Source organism: Narcine bancroftii, chromosome 1 (genome assembly GCF_036971445.1).
Source record: "Narcine bancroftii isolate sNarBan1 chromosome 1, sNarBan1.hap1, whole genome shotgun sequence".
Taxonomy (NCBI): domain Eukaryota; kingdom Metazoa; phylum Chordata; class Chondrichthyes; order Torpediniformes; family Narcinidae; genus Narcine; species Narcine bancroftii.
Window position 1 is genome coordinate 40,836,766 of NC_091469.1, and position 22,557 is coordinate 40,859,322.

The window sequence follows — 22,557 nt, forward strand, 5'->3', positions numbered from 1 at the left end:
CTTTATTATCCTGGCAAAAATAGCTAAAAAGCAGTGCAAATTTTTTTTCTGAATCCAGAAATAAAATACTGAAAAAAAGCTTTAGATTAATTTCATTCAAATAAACTTGCTAGTCACTGAAAAATACAGCCTTAAGCAGGTTAGAAGCTGGTCCTTAATGAAATAATGAAATCAGAAAACTCAAAATTAATAACCCAACTCTCAGACTAATCAATGTGACTAATCTATTCCATACTTATAATGAAATTGTACAACATTTGGATCAGGTTCTTTGAAAAATAAGTTTTGCCTGCACACTTATTCCGAACGCCAAATGAGTTTGCAGACCATTAACAATAGTTCAAATGTTTCCCAGTAAGACAATTTCAACAGTTAAAGTATATACTTACTTGTGCAGAAAATCTTCACGGCAACTATCGCCAATGTCATCATCATTCAAAACAGTATCCTTAATCTGAATTAAATTAACATCCAAATTAAAATCAAATCCTCTCACCATAAATCCAATAGCAATTACTCCAAAGATCTAAATGCACACTGGTTAATAGGAATTTAGAGATAAGAAAATTATGGAAACAGAGAACCCGAGTACCTCAGATCTTGTCAATTGGATTGATTTTTTTTAAGGCAGGAGTAACAACATATGCTTAAACTACTATTTTAAAATTACAAACAGAAAATATAATGAAAATACAAATTATAAAATCTTTTAAAAATTAGTTGCTTTTAATCAGTGAATCATCCAAGCCAGAGTAGAGATAACCAAACTATCAATCTTTATTTCAAAAAAATTACAGAGGATAAAATAGCAAAGTATATCCAGCTAATAGTTCCTGTTAACCAAAGTCAGAAACAGGAAAACAGCTAAATATTTTTGTGGGAATGAATAAAACAAGGCTATTTTCGCAAAAACTAAAGAGATTTTAAACTATTTTCACTGCAAAGGGATTCTGGAGTATTTTCTTACCATTAACTGGAGTGGTAGAATTGGCATCAAAGCTTATTTGAAAGAAAATAATAATTAGTAATAAAATGCTAGGTTTGTAAGTTTATAGGACCAAGTCAAATAAGTAACTAGACCTATATCCGTAATCTACTTTTATGCTTATAATTGCAACTGAAACTCAACAATTTAATTTAATACAATACAGCATACTTCAAAATTGTTGATATCTAAAAGAAAACACTGTATTAATACACCAAAGTTATGCATCTGCAAGACACGTAGGGTGGATATCTGTGTTGTACGGAAGGTCACTTGATCTCTCCAGCAGGAAACAGGTTGGAAGTCATCATACCTGCCAATCAAGGGTTAGATCCATCTACAAGTGGGGTTGTCACGCAATTTGTTTTCACAGGGCACAGAGGCATACCTGGATTGGCATCCACCCAGACATAACTGTTTCTCACAGGTCACATGGGCACACCCGAGCCGGCTGCTGTACAAAACTCCCACATGGAACAACTCTCTCTCTCTCTCTCTTGGCCTTGACATAACCTCTGAATTCCACTCCAGATTGCGAGCCATGGGTGACGCTGGATGATCGATTGAGAGGATCTGATCCAGGTTGTGAGCTATGCGCGACGCTGGATAACGAGTTGTGAAGTGTATGCCAGAACAGTGGGGGCTTTTTGTGGCATGCACCTGGGGAAGACTAATATCTCACCCATTGTAAATTGTAACCAGACTTGTTGTCTTGCTAATCAGTGTGGTGTGCCTGCTTGTTGTAGATGGGGTGGCAGGTTTGTTTAACCCTTGCTTCACAATCGAAAGTTGCGATCATCAGTGATTGATATGGAGGTGCAATTATTAGTAGCCCCTTTTCCACTGGCATCCCAGTTAATTGGATGTGTAGTGTCTCAGGATAGTGCCATTTCTACTGGGCCGCCTTTAAGTGGGACACTAATTGCTTTTCCACTGAACACACTCATCCCTGGGAATTAGAGTGTTCTACCTTCAACTAGAAACAGGTGACTTTCTGCTGTCCCTTTTCCACTAGTTTTATCAGCATGCCGGCATCAGCAAATGTCAGGGATATGAGTAGGGGTAGAGGCAGTTAATACCTGGCATGAAATGGCATCATTTGATGCCAGCATTCAGACAGCATTCCTTTTCCACTGGATCCTGTCCCAGTAAATCCCCAGTTAATTCCTGGGACAGGTGCCAGTATAAAAGGGGCTAAAGATTAACCAGTGTCCAATGTGCATAATTTATGTGTCATTGCTTTGTCTGTGTCTTCCCAGTTGAGAATTCCTCTTAGTGTAAATAAACCGTATTGTTTGTTAATATATCATGTCTAGTACTTGTTACTTCTTGAACCTTCCGAACTTGTTCTCACCATCACAGCATCCACGTGTCTAGCCAGAGAAGATGGGGAAGATCTTCAATGAATATTTTGTGAATGTGTATGCTGTGGAGCAGGATGGCAGAAGTGGGAAGGAAGGAAGTAACTGAAGATAACCCAAGACAGACCTACATCAGTAGTGAAGAGTTAGCAATCTTAGATCATATAAAGTTGGATAGTCTCCATAACCAGACCAGAGGCGTTTTAGAATATTGTGGGATGGCAAGAAGGGAATTGTGGGGTCTTAACAGACATTTTTAACTCACTGCTGAGGACAGGATAGGTTCCAAATGTCTGGAGGATGATAAATGTGCTGGCTTCAAGGGAAATCCAGGTAACTGCATATCTGAAATCATTGGTAGGCAACCTGCTGGAGAGGATTCTTAGAGAGAAAATTTATCAACATTTGGATAGTCAGGAGAAAATTAAGGAGAGCCAGAATGGATTTGTGCATGGGAAATAGTGCCTGATGAACTTCATAGAATGTTCTGAAGAGGTGGCAAAGAGGGTAAACAGAAAAGACAAGTGATGTTATTTATATGAACTTTAGTAAAGCACTTGGTAGATTGGTATGGAAGGCCAGCTAGCTCATTCAATAAAAAATTGGCTTAAGTGATAGGAGTTAGAGTGATTGTGGAAGGCAGTTTTCAGACTGGAGGATCATAACCAGTGGAGTACCTTAGGGATCAGTATTACAACCCTTGCTTTTTGTAATATGCATAAATTATTTGGATATGGATGTTTGCTGATGACAAGAAAATGTATACTTCAGTAGACATAGAAGAAAGTTACATGGATTTACAACAGGATCTCAATCAGATGGGGAAATGGGCTAAGGAACACCAGATACAGTTCAACTTGGAGAAGTGTGAGATGCTGAATTTGGGCAAGTCAAACCAAGGCAGGACTTACTCTATCAATGGCAGTACCCTAAATTTCTCAAATGAATTTAATAAATTTCATTTTTTTTTTAAACTCACTTGAATTTCTTCTAGGACTCCATGTGTTTTCATTGATGAAAATAATTCCATGATGGGTGTGATTTCTGTTGTTACAAAGGAAATAATGCTCTGACCCTATAAGAAAGAAGAATACATATTGTTAACACAATACTTTATGGAAGTGGACGTTAGTGAGAACATGACATAGATAGGAGTAGGAATGAGGTCCTAAAGAGGGAATATAGGGAGTGAGGAAAGAAGTTAAAAATCAGGATCTCAAGGGTGGTAGAATTGCTGCCTCTGCCATGCGCCACAGAGGGTACGAACTGGAAGTTGTGACAGGAGAATGCGTGACCAAAAGGTTGGTGCAGGGGATCTCTTCTGGGGAAGGTCTGACCTGTACAAAAAGGATAGGCTTATCAATATCCTGGGGTGGGGGGGGGGGGGGGCAGGTTTGTTAAAGCTGTTAGGGAGGGTTTAAACTGGTTTGGCAGGGGAGGAGAAGAACAAAAGCATGGTGCTATGTGTTCTGAGTTGGTGAGGAAGGACAAGCAGGGGACAAAACATAAATATAGCCAGTTAGAGGGTTTGAAATGTGTCTATTTCAACATGGAGTATTAGGAATAAAGGGGATGAACTTAGAGCATGGATCAGTATATAGAACTACGATGTTGTGGCCGTTACTGAAACTTGGCTGGAGGAAGGGCAAGATTGGCTGATGCAGGTACTAGGGATTAGATGCTTTAAAAAGAACAGGATGGGAGATAGAAAAGGTGGGATGTGGGTGAGCAGGGGAGGGTGGGAGGTGTCACAGCTATAGAAAAGTATGAAGCTGCAGAGGGAGTGTCCACTGAATCGGTGTAGATGGAAGTCAGAAATAGGAAGGGAGCTATCACTGGTCTCATCTGTCCACAAGACCTTTTTCCAGAATTCTGCAGGCTCTTAAATACTTCTTGGCAAACTGTGATCTGGCCATCTGTTTCTGTGGCTAACTGGTGGTGTATACTCTGTATTTCTGTTCATGAAGTCTTTGCAAACAGTAGTCATGACACATCTGCAGGTGTTTGGGGATTTTCCTTCATTATGATGAGAATTCTTCTGTCATCAGCAGTGGAGTCTTCCTTGGAATACCAGCGCCTTAGTGATTACTGAGCTCACCAGTATGCTCTTTCTTCTTAATGATGTTCTAAACTGTTGATTTTGGGAATCCTAAGGTTTGGACGATGTCACTTATTTTTGTTTTTCAGCCTCATAATGGCTTCTTTGACTTTCATTGGCACAACTCATGTTGAAAAATGACAACAACAAACTCCAATGGTGATCAAAATCCCAAACATTATGGAGGGCACTGTATACAAAATCATGAGGGGTCATAAGATGATGAAGATCACAGACTTTTTCCATTATAGAAGAGTCCAAAATTACAAGCCATTGGATTTAAAAGGATTCCAAAGGACGATCTCCTCCCTCTCCACCCCAGCCCCACCAAACAAAAAGAAAGTTGTGTCTGTTTGTTTTCTCACTTTTTAGATCCGATGAAGGATCTTTGACACAACACTTAAAAACGGTTTCTCTTCAGACTGTACCAATCCTATCTATTTTTATTATAAGGAATCTGAATTGACAAGAATGAATCAGCCATAATGTTAGTGAATGATAAAGTATTCTTGAGGAGGTTGTTGTTTATGTCTGTTCCTACTTATATTCTTCAGTCACACTAGGCATAAATGATATTACTTGGTTTGGCAGGTGGTTCGGAGGATAGATTAAAAATAGCAAAGATGGACATTGCAACATCAGAGAAGCTGGAGGAACTCAGTAAGTCAGGTAGCATCAATGGAATGATATAAATACTCAATGTTTCAATCAGGATCTTTTTTTCAAAATTTGAAAAAGGGTTCCAACCTTAAACATTGACGATCCACATCTCTCCATAAATGGTGCCCGATTTGCTGAGTCCATCTAGTTCATTTTGGTTTGCTGCTTCTGCAATTTTCATGTTTTTCCTCACACAATATCACGCTTGTTTCTTCTGGTCCCCGAAAACCAACAAAAATATATTGCTTTTCTAGTAAAGCTTGAAGTCAATCTCAATGAACCTTTCACAATTTCTTTTGTACACATATTCTTCAAACTAGAGCCATTAGAGCAAATACTAGCAGGCTTTCAAATATAAGCAAATTAACAACCAAGGTCTTTTCAATCCTCATGCTTGCTTTCAAGATTCAATAACCTGGCTGAATTTTACTCTCATTTGCTGTGCTGACATATGACAATTCTTGTCTCCTAACTAGAGTTGAGATTAAATAACCTAGTAGTGACTGGGATCCATGTGTGCAATCATTTGTTGTATATATTTCAGACATAGACTGAAATACATCAGTATTACAGTCACAAGAGTGAGGGGTGGGGGTGGGAGAGCTGCATCTTGAACAATCTCCGCATCAGATGAGATCCATGATTATCTGATTAGGTATGGCTGTTTCTGAGAATGACTCTGTATAATACATTAAAAATATAAATCATTCAAGACTAGGATTCCAAATGTTTGTCACAATACATTTGTCAAGGAAATAAATAATAATTATCTGGAGATTCTAATGTTTCATGAAGTAAAAACTAATGTTAAATGTGTAAATGAACTCACCTTGTACATCCATATCCTTCCTTTCCTAATGATGTGCGTGAGTCGGTCCACACATAATCTGTGCAGCGGTAGGTAGAAACTCAGTTCTGTCTGTGGCAGTATCACTGACAAAGCATAAGTGCTACGATCCCCATTGATGTTACCATCAAATATCAATGAGATAATGATCACACCTTTCTCGGAAAGTACAAAAAATTTCACATCAATAGCTCCGCTTTTGGCACTCCGCAGGATCTCTCCATTTAATGTATGGTTGGCCAAAAATGTTATTTCCCCATCACTCAACAGTAGCTGCTCACTTTTCGGGGCCCAAATGTGTCTGACTCTTGGACCAAGAATATTGTCCCAGTAAGCAAAAGTAGCAGCAAGCAATGGTGAGTCTCCATCCAATATGATTTCTGTCTTTGCCACTGCTGGGGATTGCGGTGGGCAAGCAGCACACATGTTGATAGCTCAGTCTTCCCTAAATCTCATCAGAAAACATCTGCAAGTTAAAAAGTGATTTTAAAAAATGGCATTTGGTTATAATCGCTCAATCTTTCCCGAAACAATACACCCTCCCAGTCTAGCCAACCACCCTCATTCTATGTGGCCAAGCACAATTCCAATGCCATTTACAAGTTGCCGATGACAGCACAGATGTCAGCAAAATCACAAACTGCACTGAGAAAGTGTACAGGAGGAAGATAGATCAGCTGATTGAAAGGTATAATGATAACAAACTTGCACTCAACATCAGCAAAACCAAGGAGATGAACTTCAAATTCCTGGATGTCAATATCTCTTAGATTTTGTCCTGGAGCCTCCACATTGATGCAATCACAAAGAAGACTCACCAGCAACTATACTCATAAACTTCTACAGGTGTACAGAGAGCACCCTGGCTGGTTGCATCACTGTCTGAAATGAAAGCACCAATTCTCAGGGCAAGAATAAAATCTAGAGGGTTGTTAACTCAGCCTGCAATATCACAGGCACCAGACTTAACTCTAAAAAGGACAAGGAGGCAGTATCTTAAAAAGGCAGCTTCTATCCTCAAAGATCCCCACCACCCAGACCATGCCCTCTTCACTCTGCTACCATCAGGAAAAAGGTTCAGGAGCCTAAAGATGAGCACTCAACGGCACAAGGACAGCTTCTACTCTGCTGCCATCAGATTCCTGAATAATCAATGAACCAAAGATATTACCTTATTTTTCATGCACTACTATTTTTATATATAATGTTGTGAGATAGTTATAATATGAATATGTGCACTGTGACTTCCGCAAAAAACAAATTTCATGACCATAAATCCTGATTCTACCCCCTGCTCTCCTGTCCTGATTGTGTTTACACCCTCTCAGACTCCACACACACACTCGTCCCTCGCCTCCCTTTCCCAATCACACCCCCATCCTGCCGTACACGGCCTCTCCCACTCGTTCTCCTCTTCATCACCCCTCCAGCACATGATTTCCCCTGGACCGCCGTGCCCACTTTGCCATCCCTTCCCACTTCACAAGCTCTGACCTCACTCACCATCCCTCCTCACTGAACTCACACCCACACACCATCTTCACCGAGGTCCTCCTGGCAGGCAGGAAGTCGAACTGAAAAACATTGGACGTCACGTCCGGTCACGGGAGCTTTGAAACAAGCTGCCCCAGGATGGTGGGAGAGGAGTGTGAACACCTGAGGATCAGGATGGATGGGGTTCAGGGCTACGTGAGCAGTTTGCGGAGGTTTGGTGTGAACAGGTGGGCAAGTTTTGAACGAAAAGTTGGTGGGAGGATGTTAATGATCAATAAATTAGGACAGTGGTTCTCAACCTTTCTTTTCACTCACATACCACTTTAAGTATTCCCGATGTCATAAGTGCTCTGTGATTAGTAAGGGATTGCTTAAAGTGAAATATCAGTCAGGAAAAAAAGGTTGAGAATAACTGCTCTTGACACAATTGTTAGTGAAATATTTTGCTTGAGAAAAATTGTCATTGGCCAGTTACTTTGGAGTTATGAAACTGCATATAATGAGTCAATTAGGTACAATTAAAACAGTGGTTGTCAAACTTTTTCTTTCCACTCACATACCACTTTAATCCCTTACTAATCACAGGACACTTAAAGCATAGGGATTACTTAAAATGGTATGCAAGTGGAAAGAAAAAGTTTGACAACCACTGAACTACTAGGTAAAGATGGGGCACTGAATATCACCTGCGGATAAGATTAAAGAAAATTCCAAAAAACATTTGATAAAATATATTATGAACAAATGAAGAACACACCAATGGCATTGTGAAGAAAGCACATCAGCACCTCTACTTCTTCAGCAGTTTGCAGAGGTTTGGTATGACCCGAGAAAGCCTGGCTTCATCACAGTCTGGTATGGAAACACCAATACCCCTGAATGTAAAACCCACCAAAAGGTAGTGGACATAGCCCAGGACATCACAGGAAAATCCCTCTTTGCTTTTGAGCACATCTATAAGGAGCACTGCCCTCAGAAAGCAGCAGCAATAATTAAAGACCCCCACCACCCAGCGCATGCTCTGTTCTCGCTGCTGCCATCAGGAAAGAGACAGGTGCCATAAGACTTGCACCACCAGATTCAGGAACAGCTGCTTCCCCTCCACCATCAAACAAATTGAGTCAGAGACTCATTTATTTTTATTGTTCCTTTTGTTTGCTATTGCAGTCAGTTTGTTTACATTCATTATCTGTTTACAGTTCTTTGTTAACACTGCACGGTTTATTTTTTTGCACTACCAATTAGTGGTAATTCTGCACCCGCAGGAAAATAAATCTCACGGTTGTATGTGATGTCATGTATGTACTCTGACAATAAATCTGAACCAGGAAAACTGTTGGGGCTGTTTTGGACCAAAATGGCAATATGTGCACAGAACTTGAGAACTTAAGAATGATTCAACATAATGGAGTAGACCATATAGCTCAATTCATTCATTCCACTCGAGTTGGCATTCTGGGCTAGTCTCACTTGCCTGCATTTGGTCTACAGCCATCTAAGCCCTTTCTGGCCACATATCTCAGATTTCAGATTTATTGTCAGAGTACATACATGACATTACATACAACCCTGAGATTCCTTTTTTCTTCGGGCACGGCAGAATTACCAATAATTACTAGTTCAAAAAATAAACTGTACGCAGCATAAATATGTAAACAATAAAAGAAATGTTAACAGGTAACAAATGTAAATAACTGCAATACTGAGCGGTCAAATAAAAATCAATAAAGTGCACAAGTCAGAGTCCTTAAATGAGTCTTTGATTGAGTTTATCATTGAGGAGTCTGATGGTGGAGGGGTAGCAGCTATTCCTGAACCTGGTGGTGCAAGTCTTGTGACACCTCTACCTCATTTCTGATGGTAGCAGCGAGATCACAGCGTGTGCTGGGTGGTGTGGGTCTTTGATGATTGCTGCTGCCCTCTGACGGTAGCGTTCCCTGTAGATGTACTCAATAGTGGAGAGGGTTTTGCTTGTGATGTCCTATGCTGTGTCCACCACCTTTTGGAGGGCTTTATGCTCAGGAGTAATAGTGTCCCCATGCCAGATTGTGATGCAGCCAGTCAGCACACTTTCTACACCATCTCTATAGAAATTTGCCAGGGTTTCTGGTATCATACCAAACCTCCACAAACTTCTGAGGAAGTAGAGGTGCTAATGTGCTTTCTTCACTATGCCATTGGTGTGTTGGGTCCAGCAAAGATCCTCTGGGATAATGACTTCCAAGAACCTAAATTTTCTCACTCTCCACCTCTGATCCGACAACGATCAATGGATTGTATATCTCTGACTTTCCTTTCATGACGTCAACAATCAGCTCCTTAATTTTGGTTGCATTGAGTTCAAGGTTGTTGTTGGTACACCATTAAGCCAAGTTTACCATCTGCAACCTATAGGCTGACTCATCCCCATCCTATAGGCTGACTCATCCCCTTCCTTTATACAACCTACTACCATGGTATCATTGGCAAATTTGAAGATGATGTTATTGTCGTACTGTGCTTCACAGTCGTAGGTGTAAAGTAAGTAGACCAGGGGGCTAAGAATACAGGCCTGTGTTGTTCCAGGACTGATGGAGATTGGGAGTAGTTCCTACCAATCTTCACTGATTGTAGTCTGGAGGTGAGGAATCTATGATCCAATTACACAGTGTGTCTTGGATTTTCTGATCAGTGTTGAGGGAATGAAGGTGTTAAATGCCAAACTGTTGTTGACAGAGAACATCTTTGCTGTCCAGGTTTTCTAGGGTTTTGTGTAGAGCCAGTGCGATGGTATCCACTGTGGTTTGTTTCCACAATAGGTGAACTGGAATGGATACTTGCCACTGCTGAGACAGGAGCTGATATGTTTCTTTACCAGCGTTTTAAAACACTTCATCATTGTTGATGCAAGTCCAATGGTTGATAATCATTAAGGCAGGTTACAACACTCTTCTTGGGCACCGGCATGATTGATGCCTGTTTGAAACAGGTGGGTACCACGCCCTGCTGCGGTGAAATATTGAAAATATTAATGAATACCTTGGTAAGTTGATGAGCACTGATCTTTAATACTCTGTAAAATACTCCATCCGGGCCTGATGCTTTCCTTGGATTCACTCTCCTGAAGGCAGCACCCATGTCATCCTCAGATACAGTTTGGGATTGTCGGGGGATATAGGGTTGTGGAGGTAGGGGGGGTGTTCTTCACTGTTACTAAGGTCAAATAGGGTGTAGAAGGTGTTGAGTTCCTCTGGGAGAGAAGCTATGCCATCTACTACTTTATCGGTTTGGTTTTGTAACAGGTTATGTCATTTAGGCCCTTGCGTATTCACCTATCTGTGTGAAAACATTATCGCTCAGGTTTCTTTCAAATTCTCTCCTATTCCCCTTAGTTCCAAAATAATCTACTGTGGAGAAAAAAAGACTGAGCGTTCACTTTATCCATGTCCCTCATTATTTTATATGCCTCTCTAGGTCACCCCTCAGCCTGTCATGCTGTGGGGAATAAAGACCCAGGCTATCCAATCTCTCCCTCTCATTCAAGCCTTTTGACCTGCAGAATCTCACCTATAACCCTTCCAATATTGATAGTCCTCCTCTGGCTGGGTGACCAGAATTGCACACAGTGCTCAAAAGATAGTTTCATCAACACCTTGTACAGCTGTATCATATCATGAGGTCCCAACTTTTGTACACAATATCCTGGCCAATGAAGGCCAGCGTGCAAACACCTTTACCAGCCTGTTCACATGAGTTGCCACTCTCAATGAATTATGCACTTGCACCCCAAGGTCTCTCTGTTCTTCATCACACTCTGATAGCTCAGGGGTTAGAGCATTAACCTTGTAAACCAGAGGTTGTGAGTTCATTCCTTGATGGGGCCTCATTTCTGGACAAAGTAGAGACTCTGTATTCCTTACTGTGGGCAAAGTTAAAGAATTTCATTTATGCTACATTCTAAATGTAGTATTACATGATGATAATGGAACCTTTATCTTTACCTCTTCAGGTCCAACTCTCTGTGTAAACAAAAAAACCATCATATTATCTTACCAGAGATAAACTGGTTGAAAACTCGGATACGCAAGATAGGTGGCGATGCTGGCAGACTGACCAGGGAATCTGATGCCTTCGTGAAAGTGAATGTTTGCAGTTTGTGATCAGTAAAAATTGTGAAGTCTCTGCCTTCCAAAAAAAAGCAGAAGTGTCTGACCACTAGTTCCCTATCGAATGTACTATATTTCATTTCCGGAGGGTGGAGGTGCCTACTAAAAAGACATTGGTGTACTTTTCAAAGACCCCGCCTACTGCATCTATTGTCAAAGTGGTTGGTGCATCCATTTGTGGATAAGCCAGCAATGTTGCCTTCGATAGGGTGTCTTTGGTCTTCTGGAATGCTATCATCGCTTCCTTTGTCCACTTGAGTTCTTTGCCACTGCTGGATATGAGGTGCAGAGGGTAGAAAGCAGTGATAGAAATTGACCATCCCTACAAATTCCTGGAGTCCTTTGATTGTATTGGGCCTCGGGAATTTGAGGATGGCTTCCACCTTGTTAGGCAATGGAATGACACCCCAACTGTGTATCTGATGTCCCCAGAACTCGATAGAGCTCTGCCCAAATTTGTACTTGGCAGGGTTCTCAGTTAGCCCGTTCACAGTTCACAGGCAGCGGCAGAGTAAATGCAGATGCTGCAGGTGTTCCTTGTGGGAGTGGTTGTCACCGAGAATGTCATCCAAGTATATGCAAAGGAAGTCCATGCCATCCCCCACTGCGTCCATTAGTCGCTGGAATGTTTGAGCAGCACTTTTGAGCCCAAAAGGCATTCTCAAAAATTTGAAGAGGGCGAATGGTGTTATGATGGTGGTGTTTGGCACATCCTCCAGTTTACAGGTATTTGGTGGTACCCACGCACCAAGTCAATTTTATAAAATATCGTGGCCCCATGAAGATTAGCTATAAAGTCCTATATGTGGGGCACAGGGTAAGTCTGCAGTGGTAATGTCTTGGAGATGCCTGTAATCCCCGCAAGGTCTCCAGCCTCCTGTGGTTCTGAGTACCATATGTAGTGGGGAAGCCTATGGGCTATCAGACCTATGTATGATTCTAAGTTCATCCATTTTGTGGAACTCTTGTTTTGCAAGCCGCAACTTGTCGGGAGGCAGACATTGGGCTCAGGCATATAGAGGAGGTCCTTGGGTGAGGATGTGGTGTGTGATACTATGTTTGAGTGTGACAGTGAAGAACCTGGGAGTGGCAATGTTTGAAAATAACCATACAACAATTACAGCACGAAACAGGTCATCTCGGCCTTTCTAGTCCGGACTGAACCAAATACTCTCCTCTAGTCTCGCCAACCTGCACCTTGCCCATAACCTCCATTTCTTTCCCATCCATATACCTATCCAATTTTTCCTACAATTCGGTGACCAGAACTGCAAGTAGTATTCCAAATATGGCCTCACTAATGCCTTGAACTCTGCAAGAAGTTTGGCAAATCTGTTATTTGAGTACTCCATGGCATTTAGGTGCGGGATGGGTAGTTTGGCTTTTCCAAGGTGGAGAGTCTGGATGTTGTGGTGTTCACCAACTGGTGCCCTTTTAAGTCCACTATCAGTGAGTGGACTCTGAGGAAGTTAGGACCCGGCAACAGTCAGGACACAGCAGCAAGAATGAACTTTCATGTGAACTTATTGTCAGGGGTATAGTCTATGTGCCATACATACGAATCGAACTATTATTCACCGCAGTGAGCACTAGACCTGCGCTCCTGGTAAGGGTGTCAACGCCTGAAGGAGGAAGGACACTAACTTCCACACCCACGTTGACTAGAAGTTTGCGCTGGGAGAGTTCGTCCCAGTTGTAGAGTTGGCTGTTACGGAGGCTAGCTGCTATAGCCATTAGTGATGACAGGCCTGGCGCTTTCCCAGAAAAGTGCAAGGGGAACCATGTGGTTGTCATGGAATCATGCTTGTCTGTGGGAATGTACGCCCTCGTCGCCAGTACTCATGGAACCTGTGCCTTTGGGCATGAAGCAGCACTGATTTCTGTGGGTCTTGCGCCTTGCTGTTTCGTGCGCCACATAATGTCTGCACGGGCGGCCACAGGTTAGTCTGAAAGTATAGATTACTTGGGATCCAAGGGGAACTGACTCACTGGATTCAAAAGTGGCCAAGTGGAAGGAATTAGAGGGTAGTTGTAGGCGGCTATTTTTCTGATAGATGTCCAATGGTGTGCTATAGGAGTCAGTGTTGGATTCATCGCTGTTTGTCATCTATTATTAACAATTTAAACATCAATGTAGTTAACATTTTTGATAATTAGCAGGTAACACCAATATTTGCAGTATAATGGACACTGAGGAAGGAAATTTAAGTTTACATCAGGATCTAGACCAGTTGGAAAAATGGGAAGGAATTGACATGGAAGTTAACTCTGATGAGAGTGAGGTGCTACACTTTGTTAGTCAGACCAGGACAGGACCTACAGTGTGAATGGTAGATCCCTGCAAAGTGTTGTGGAAGAGAGAGATCTAGGAGTTAAGGTGCATAGTTCCCTGAAAGTGGCAACTCGGGTGAACAGTGTGGTGAAGCAAACATTTGGGCACACTTGTTTTCAATGTGCAGGGTATTCAGTGAAGTGCTGAGTGTAGTTGTGAACACCAAGCAACAGAAAGGATGTCATTAAGTTAGAAGGTGCAGAAGAAATACACCAGGATATTATGGGACAATGGCTTGAGTTATAGGGAGAGGCTGGACAGGCCAGCATAGGAGACTGAACGGTGACATTATAGAAGTGTATATTATCATGAGAGGCATGGATAATGAAATGCTCACAGTCCTATTTCTCAAGGTGATTCGAGAACTAGAGGGCATGGATTTAAAGTGAGAAGAGAGACCAGAGGGGTAACCTTTTTACTCAGAGGATAGTAAATATCTACCAGGAGCTGCCAGAGGAAACCATTGAAAACTTGCACCATTCAAAAGACATTTGGACAGCTGGATCGACAGGAAGGGGCTAGGTCAAATACAGGCAAATGGGACTGGCTCAGAATGTCAACTTGTTTGGCATGGATGAGTTAGGCTAAAGAGTTTGCTCTGTGCTGTTTGGCTCTGCAATGTCCTGGAAGAAAAGAAACACAAAATAAAAATGTCTCCTTTTGTTACATTTAAATTGAACTAAGTATGTTCTAGATTTCAGCTTACAGAGCTACCTGTTGCTCTATCAGACAATTCAGAGACCAGCCCTCCACCCTTTGTGAATCTAATCTGAAAGGTAAAGATTAAATTTTGTTTTCTTCGATAGTTTGCAACTGCAAAAGCCAACCTTAACTGGTGGCAGTACAGCAAACAAAACACACTCCCTATGAACAACTTTAATCTGTCCTTTTCTCTGAATTGCTGTTGTACTCACTTTGCTTCTCTGCATCTCCCAGTTTTATAACATCAATCAGATTTCAAAGAATAGAGATCTTTGAATAAAATCAAAGAACATGTTAACTGCAGTGTTTAACCTGTGATAAGTCGGCCTGCACTGTAACAACAGAACACACACACAGCAGAACGATGGAGCATACAACCAACTTTATTATATTAAGCTAGCGGGAGTAAGGGTGCAAAGAAGAGTAGACCAGTGTAACTCTTTCCCTGAACTGAGCCTTACTCAATTCATATAACATTGAGGTACATCTTTTATAGTGTGTAATTTCACAAGTTATTTACACAGGTTTCCTGCAACTGATTGTTCATTAACACCTGTATTTCTATAGAAAGGTTAATTTTGCTCAACTTTGGTCATTCTGTATTTGTCTTGTTGAGCCATGTCTTGTTTTTGTTTTCAGAAATCTCAAGTAACCTTGTATTTATGAAACTTTGCCCAACTATATTGTTTAATTGTGAATCTTTATCTGTAAGGCTAGCAAATCTTTATGTCTACAAATAGAGCAGAAGCCATTTGCCTTTCCCTTAATGTTTGACTTTTTTTAGCATTTTGTTACATTCCTTCACTCTGAAGCCAAACATTTTGGTATCACAATTGTCAGCAAAATAAATGATTGATATATGGATTTGAACAAGAATCGAAAATATATTTGAAATTGTTAAAATAGTGAGAGTGTAGCGGCAGCTACTCTGCTCCTGCAATAACACACACAACCAGATGGGTTGAGCTCAGTGAGCAGACTAATTTATTGCAGGCTGCTGGGCTGCACTTATACTCCCAGCCCAGACCTGGCTGAGGACCGCGCCGGAGGGCACTGACGTCATCCGGGCGTCACCAGCGTGGGTTTCTGAGCCCTGTGCGCCATTTTGGCTGGCTGCCCCGCCGTGTGGCTTACAAGCAGGGCCGATTTGCTTGCCTTGTGGTGAGTCACCACACAGACCACCCCCCCGCCCCCAGAACTGGCACCAATGTTCTTTTTTGCCGGGCAGCCTCGCTTCTTGGGCTGGGCAATGACCACGGACTTGGTGGGATCAAGGTGCGCTGGCTTCAGCCTGTCTGTGGTAAACTGCTCCCTCCTGCTGCCAATGTCCAGCGTGAACATCGAGCCGGAATGCTGCACAACTCTGTACAGCCACTCTTACAGTTGCTGGAAATGTACAGCGGTCGGACCCCGCCGAACAAAAACTTACTCCGCGGAAAGCAGTTTGCCAGGAACGTGAGACGGGCAGGTGCTGTGCCTGGGTGGCAATTTGGGTTCGAACAAGTCCAAGCATGCCCTGAGGTGAGGAAGTAGTTTGTGCGGCGACCGTTGGGGATTGTGAGGTGCGTTGACGAACACGCCAGGTAGTGCCAGTGGCGCACCATAGACCAGCTCAGCTGATGATGCCTGCAGATCCTCCTTGGGAGTGGAACGGATGGCCAGGAGCACCCAAGGCAGTTTGTCCGCCCAGTCAGGGCCGGTGAGGCGGGCCATGTGCGCCGACTTAAGGTGGCGGTGCAGACGTTTGACCAATCCATTGGCCTGTGGGTGGTAGGCCGTGGTGTGGTGTAGCTGGATCCCTAACCTGTTGGCGAGCTGTGCTCAGAACGAAGATGTGAACTGGGCGCTCCGATCGCTGGTGAGGTGACCCGGGATGCCGAACCAGGCGACCCAACCTTGCAACAGTGCTCGGAAGCAGGAGTCGGTGGAGGCGTCTGGTATCAGGATCGCTTCGGGCCAGCGAGTGGTGTGGTCCACCACCGTAAACAGGTAACGGTTGCCCTGGGAAACGGGTAAGGCCCAACAATGTCCACGTGAATGTGGCTGAACAGTTCCCGGACGTGCTCGAACTCCTGTACGGCCGCCCTGGTGTGCCTGTGCACCTTGGATGTCTGGAAATGGATCCATGTTCTGGCCCAGCCTGCGATCTGCTTCCGCAGCCCATGCCATACGAACCATTCTGCCACCATCTGGACTGTTGACCTGATGGATGGATGTGAAAGGTCGTGGATGTGACAGAGTACCTGCCTGTGCCACTGCTGGGGAACCACTGGCCAAGGGGCGCCCAAGGAGATATTGCACAGCATGGTGCCTTTGCTGATCGGAGTCAGGTCTCAGAACCGCAGGCCCATGATGACAGTCTTGAAGGCCCTCGTCTCCTCATCAGATTCCTGGTCCTGGGTGAGCTGGTTGAAATGGAGGCTGGGCGTCAGCACGCAGATGGCTAGTCACGAGAGTGCATTGGCAACCACATTGTCCTTCCCCGCCGAATGTCTGTGGTAAACTCTGACACGAAGGAGAGGTGACGCTACTGGCGGGCCGACCAGGGATCCCTTGCCATCGCAAGCGCCTGGGTGAGGGGTTTGTGGTTGGTAAAAATGGTAAAAGTCCTCCCCTCCAAAATATAGCGGAAATGCTGCACCACCAGGTACATGCCCAGTAACTCTCAGTCGAAGGCACTATACTTGCGTTCCAGCGGGTGGACCTGGCGGCTGAAGAATGCCAGCGGCTTCCAATGTCCATTCACCTGCTGCTCCAGGATGGCACCGACGACTGTGGCAGAGGCACCGACAGAGAGTGCCATATGCAGGTCGGTGTGCGGGTGGGCGAGCATGGCGGTGCAGGCTTCTGGGTTCCAAGTGAGCGTCTTGTGCTTGTCTGCAATGAGAATGAACAGCGGCTGCATGATGTGCACAGCTCCCAGGATGAAGCTGTTGTAAAAGTTGACCATACCCATGAACTCCTGCAGCCCATTGAGGCTCTCTGGGCATCGGAATTCCATATAGTGGCGACCTTTGCAGCGGCGGGCATAGCTCCTTCAGCAGCGATGGTATGGCCCAGGAACTGCATCGACTCTTTCCCGAACTGGCACTTGACCGGGTTGATAGCAAGGCCGAAGTTGGCCAGCCGGGAGAAAAAGGCACATAGGTGGGCCTTGTGTTGCGCCTGGTCCTTGCTGGCGACGAGGATATCATCCAAATAAATAAAGACGAAATCCAAGTCCCTGCACACAGAGTCCATGAGGCGCTGGAAGGTCTAAGCGGTGTTCTTGAGCCCAGGAATTCGAACAAGCCAAAGGGGGTGATGATGACCATCTTGGGTATGTCCTCAGGGTGCACTGGGATCTGGTGATATCTGCGCACCAGGTCAACCTTGAAGAAGACCCTCATGCAGTGCAGGTTGGCCATAAAGTCTTGGATGTGAGGGATGGGGTAACGGTCAGGAACGGTTGACTCATTGAGCTGTCGATAGTCTCCGCAGGGATGCCAGCCGCCGGAGGCTTTCGGGACCAGGTGGAGCATGAGGCCCAAAGGCTGTCGGTCCGCCGAATGATCCCCAGCTTCAACAGGTGCGAAAACTCCTGCTTCGCTACCTGGAGCTTGTCAGGTGGGAGCCGGCGTGCCTTGGCGTGAATTGGTGGACCTGGGTGGGGATGTGGTGGAACACCCCGTGGTGCGGCGAGGCAGCGCAGAACTGTGACTTGAGGAGTGTTGGGAGCTCATCCAGGAATCGCTGAAACTCATCTCTGGGTGTGCTGATCGTGGCATTCTGCAGTGGCTCCGAGCGGGAGGTGTCGAGGTGAACAGCCTGGAAGGTACGGGCATCCACCAGGCACCTACCTCAAATGTCCACCAGAAGCCCGTGTGTGAGGAGGAAGTCTGCACCCAGGATGGCAGTTGGGAGGGACGAGACGGTGAACCTCCACGTGAAATTCCGTTGGCCAATCTTGTTTCCATACGTCCGGATTGCCGTTGTGTTGGCCGCACAGAGGGGATGTCCACGAGGTCGATTCCTGGACTTGATGGCAGTGGCCAGGATGATGCTGATCTGGGGTCCAGTGTCAACGAGGAACCGCCGGCCGCTGACTGAGTCCCGCAGGTAGAGGAGCTGTGTCCTTGACCAGCCGCCACAGCCATTAACAGCAGCTGGCCTAGTCATTTCCCTGGAACAAGCAGGGCTGATGACACTTCTGAGCCTTGGCTCCCCAGGGCTGGTGGTAGAAGCAGAGGCCTGAAGCAGATGCTGTGGCCTTGGTTATGCTCTTGGGGGCCGGGTGCTCTACCGCAGTGCTAGGGGCGGGCTTGGCGTGCCCATGCCTCATGACCTGCTAGATCACTGAGCCATAGCTCTTGGGCCTTCTGGGCGACTTCCCTTGGGTCGGTGAAGCTCTCCTGGACCAGCAGCGGCTGGATGTCGCTGGGCATATGGTCGAGGAAGATGCGCTCGACGAGTGGGCAGTTGGTATGCTCACCCATGAGCGTGAGAATCTCATTCATCAACTCCATCGGGGACCTGTCCCCCAGGGCATCGAGGTGCAGCATCCGAGCGGTACGCTGGTGTCTGGATAGTCCGAGGGACCCGGTAACCACTCGCTTGAATGTCTCATATTTGTCCTCGGCAGGTGGGTGCTGAACAGGATCAGCACGCATCTGGTGGTGGCCTGGTCCCGGGCAGCGACCACATGGTAGAATTTGGTCGTGTTGGATGAAATCAGGTGGAGGTGAAACTGGGCCTCCGCGTGGCCGAACCAGGTCTCCGCTTCCTGAACCCAGAATTCAGGAAGTTTTACGGCTATAGCGCTGATCCCAGGCTCGCTCATGATAGGTTCAAAGACGTTTGAATCAGTTGGGGTCACCAATTGTAATGGCGGCTACACTGCTCCTGCAATAACACACACAACCAGACAGGTTGAGCGCAGTGAGCAGACTAGTTTATTGCAGGCTGCTGGGCTGCACTTATACTCCCAGCCCGGACCTGGCTGAGGACTGCGCTGGAGGACGCTGACGTCACCCAGGCATCATGTGGTCCCCAGCGCGGGTTTCTGAGCCCCATGCTGGAAGGAAGGGAAACCCCCGATGGCGCCATTTTGGTCAGCTGCCCCACTGCGTGGCTTACAAGCGGGGCTGGTTCGCCTGCCTTGTGGTGAGTTGCCACAAGAGATTGAATGATGGAGTTCAGACAGACCTGGAGGTTGCCTTGAGCATGACTTCTTGAAAGGTTCAATGGTACAGAATATATTTAAGACAGGCATTCACAGATTTTTGAATGTTAATAGATCATGAAACAACACTGCTATCCAAAATAAATTACCATGTTTAGTATATGAATTAGTACATGAAAGTGATTATTTTCCATTGAAATGGTTTACTTACTCCAAAGTTCTTAACAAAAAATAGCAAAGATAAAAGTGAAATATATGAACATCATAAATTAATATTGTTTAAAAACAATTAGACTGCATGGGAAATGCAAAGCAGGTTGAGGAGAAAGACCAGCTAACCAGCCAATGTATCCTCCAGGATCTTTCAAAATTTAAATATAAACTTAAAATTTCTGTTTTGGAAATGTTATTTTTTAGGGTAAGATTTATTTGAAAATCATAAATATGTGTCTTCAAATGAAAGGACAGGTCTGAAATCTGTTTTATCATACAATGGAGAATTTTGCCACATATCACTAAACATTGAAGAAATCTTCCCAAATATTGAATTACCTTACTTTCATTTGAATGAAAATGGGCTGAATTTTCCTCAGGTTACTGCCAGAAATGAGGTAGCTTCATGGAAAAAAAATATAATCTGAGGAACTGATTATTCCTGACAAGATTTTGGTTCTGAACTTATTTTTGCAGTAATAGCCTGCTTTTTTTTCCACTTAAAAGAATCTCTGGGATGATGCTGGCTGGAACATTTGTTGTTTGCCGCAGGATGGTATTCCATTGAATCACTCCCTCATATCAAAATGAGCCATATTATTCTATTTGATTGGTTTACTTAACTATTTATTATATTTTATAAGCTTGAACAGGGTTCCTCAGAAATGAACTGTATATTTTTCATTTTGACAACTCATCACATTCAATCACATGAAATACAAGGTGAGGCAGACCACTGGATTCAAAATTGGCTTAGTAAAAGGAGACAGAGGGTAGTTGTGGAATGCTGATGTTAGAATGGGAGGCTTGTGATCAATGGTGTACTGTGGGGTCAGTGTTGGTTATTATTTACATTAAGGATTTTGGATAGCAGTGTTGTTAACAAGATTAGTAAATTTGTGATGACACAAAATTGATGGTTTGATGGACAGACAGGAAGGATATCTAAATTTACAACAATTGGAAGATTGGCCAAGGCGTGACAAATGGAATTTAACTGTGACAATTGTGAAATGTGGCACCTTAGTAACTCAAAACTGGTAGGACTTGCACAGTAAATGGCAGGGCCCTGGAGTGAACAAGCTGTTGAATCACAAGTGTCCAGGTGTCTTGATGTAGTTAATTTCACAGCTGTACATTTTCTTCAATGACCATCTAACAGCAGTACTTGACTGGTTATCTTAAAGGGAGACAAAAGGTGTTATGAAAATTATAGATTAAAAAATGGAATGAATTACCATGTTTAGACCATCTCTGTGCAAGAACGTTCTGTTTTATAGTAATTCTTTAATTAGTCAATTTTATTGTAATGAATGGCTTCAAACGCACATCAGACTGAAAAGAAAGAACAATTACCGAACTAAAGGTGGAGAGTGAAGGGGTGGCGGGGCAACTCTTTCTGCTGTTTGTAGGAAATGCTCTTTTGTTGGTTAGACGATTGAATTTTGGGAGCTAATTCATGTATAGGGGTGGGTGCCCAGAAGTTGGGCTTTTGTAACCTGACGATAAGATGTACGTGGTGACAGCATTACAAGAGCATGGTGAGAGATGACTGTACAAATCTATATTAATCCCTTTATTCCACTGGCATCCCAATTGATTTGCTGTGCAGTGTCCCAGGATAGGAAGCCCTTTGTGCCGTTTCGAAGAATTGCTTGTCCACTGAACACATCCCCGGGGATCGGAGTGTTCTACCTTCAACTGGAAATGGGTGACTTTCTACTGCCCCTTTTCCACTTGTTTTAACAGCACACCGGCACCGGGATAATGAGTCGGGGTAGAGACGGTTAATTCCTGCTTTGAAATTATGTCATTTGACGCCGGGATTCGAACAGTGTTCCTTTTCCACTGGACCCTGTCCCAGTAAATTCCCAGTTAATTCCTAGGATAGGGTGCCAGTGTAAAAGGGGCGCAGATTCAGGTGCATGTATGAAGTGGCAATCGCCACGGGACAGGGAATTTCGGTCGCTGGCACGTGACAAGCTGGAAAAGGAAACATTATTAACAATTTAGATTTAAGATCCTCTTGATGAATGATCCTAAACTTTGATTCTCTTTGCTGCCTGCCCCGAAGAACATTTCCAGCAGATTGTTGTGACTTTCGTGGCCGATGTAATACGAGGGTAATCATGAATAAGGTCTTCCTACCTTTAACTCGTGTTGGGATATTGATTTATTCCTTACTTCAGGCCATCCTGACGACCATGCGCCTAAATCTCATTCCCGTATCAATCAAGTTTGTTCGGTGTTATCGTTGGTTGAGATAAATCAATTTATAGACAACTCGAATTTGATTGGAAGCAGTCGAAATGGTTTCTAACATTGGTTGGACTGACTGCCCGACTGTGTCGCCTTGCCATATATAAACTTCAAGCCATTCAGATGTAAGAAAACGAATAGGCACATGCATCAGTCTCCCCCCCCCCCCCCCCCCCATATGTTGATGGGATTGGGAAGAATTTGTTTTTCGCGAGGAAAAGTTGAGTTCAGTGTTTTAATGCTGTGAGTGTCTGCCCCGCCAAGTCTGCTGTTTACTTTGTGGAGGTCTGGCCGGCACAT

General features: G+C 44.1%; 2 protein-coding genes across 10 annotated transcripts in view; one reads left to right on the top strand and one right to left on the bottom strand.

The window, feature by feature from the left end:
• Nucleotides 1-7,520, bottom strand: part of c9orf72 (C9orf72-SMCR8 complex subunit) — a 49,436-nt gene extending 41,916 nt beyond the window's left edge. For 3 of the 4 annotated variants that reach the window (XM_069924531.1, XM_069924554.1, XM_069924544.1), the window contains exons 1-4: nt 7,455-7,520; nt 5,934-6,417; nt 3,326-3,421; nt 390-454 (exon numbers count right to left, since the gene is read on the bottom strand). In XM_069924531.1, coding sequence (XP_069780632.1) covers nt 390-454; nt 3,326-3,421; nt 5,934-6,377 — 605 coding nt within the window. In that variant the 5' untranslated portion in view covers nt 6,378-6,417; nt 7,455-7,520. Of the gene's footprint in view, nt 1-389; nt 455-3,325; nt 3,422-5,933; nt 6,418-7,445 lie in introns of all 4 variants that reach the window. The other variant, XM_069924534.1, reaches the window with a different exon arrangement.
• LOC138757368 (MOB kinase activator 3B) overlaps nt 1-22,557 on the top strand; it is a 108,105-nt gene that overhangs the window by 40,126 nt on the left and 45,422 nt on the right. For 4 of the 6 annotated variants that reach the window (XM_069924566.1, XM_069924604.1, XM_069924596.1 and 1 more), the window contains exon 1: nt 7,562-7,672. The exons of the other annotated variants lie outside the window; for them this stretch is intronic. Coding sequence is in view for 1 of the 4 variants with exons in the window: in XM_069924622.1 (XP_069780723.1) it covers nt 7,584-7,672 (89 nt within the window). In the remaining 3 variants the exon portion in view is untranslated. Of the gene's footprint in view, nt 1-7,561; nt 7,673-22,557 lie in introns of those variants that run through there. 6 annotated transcript variants of the gene reach the window in all.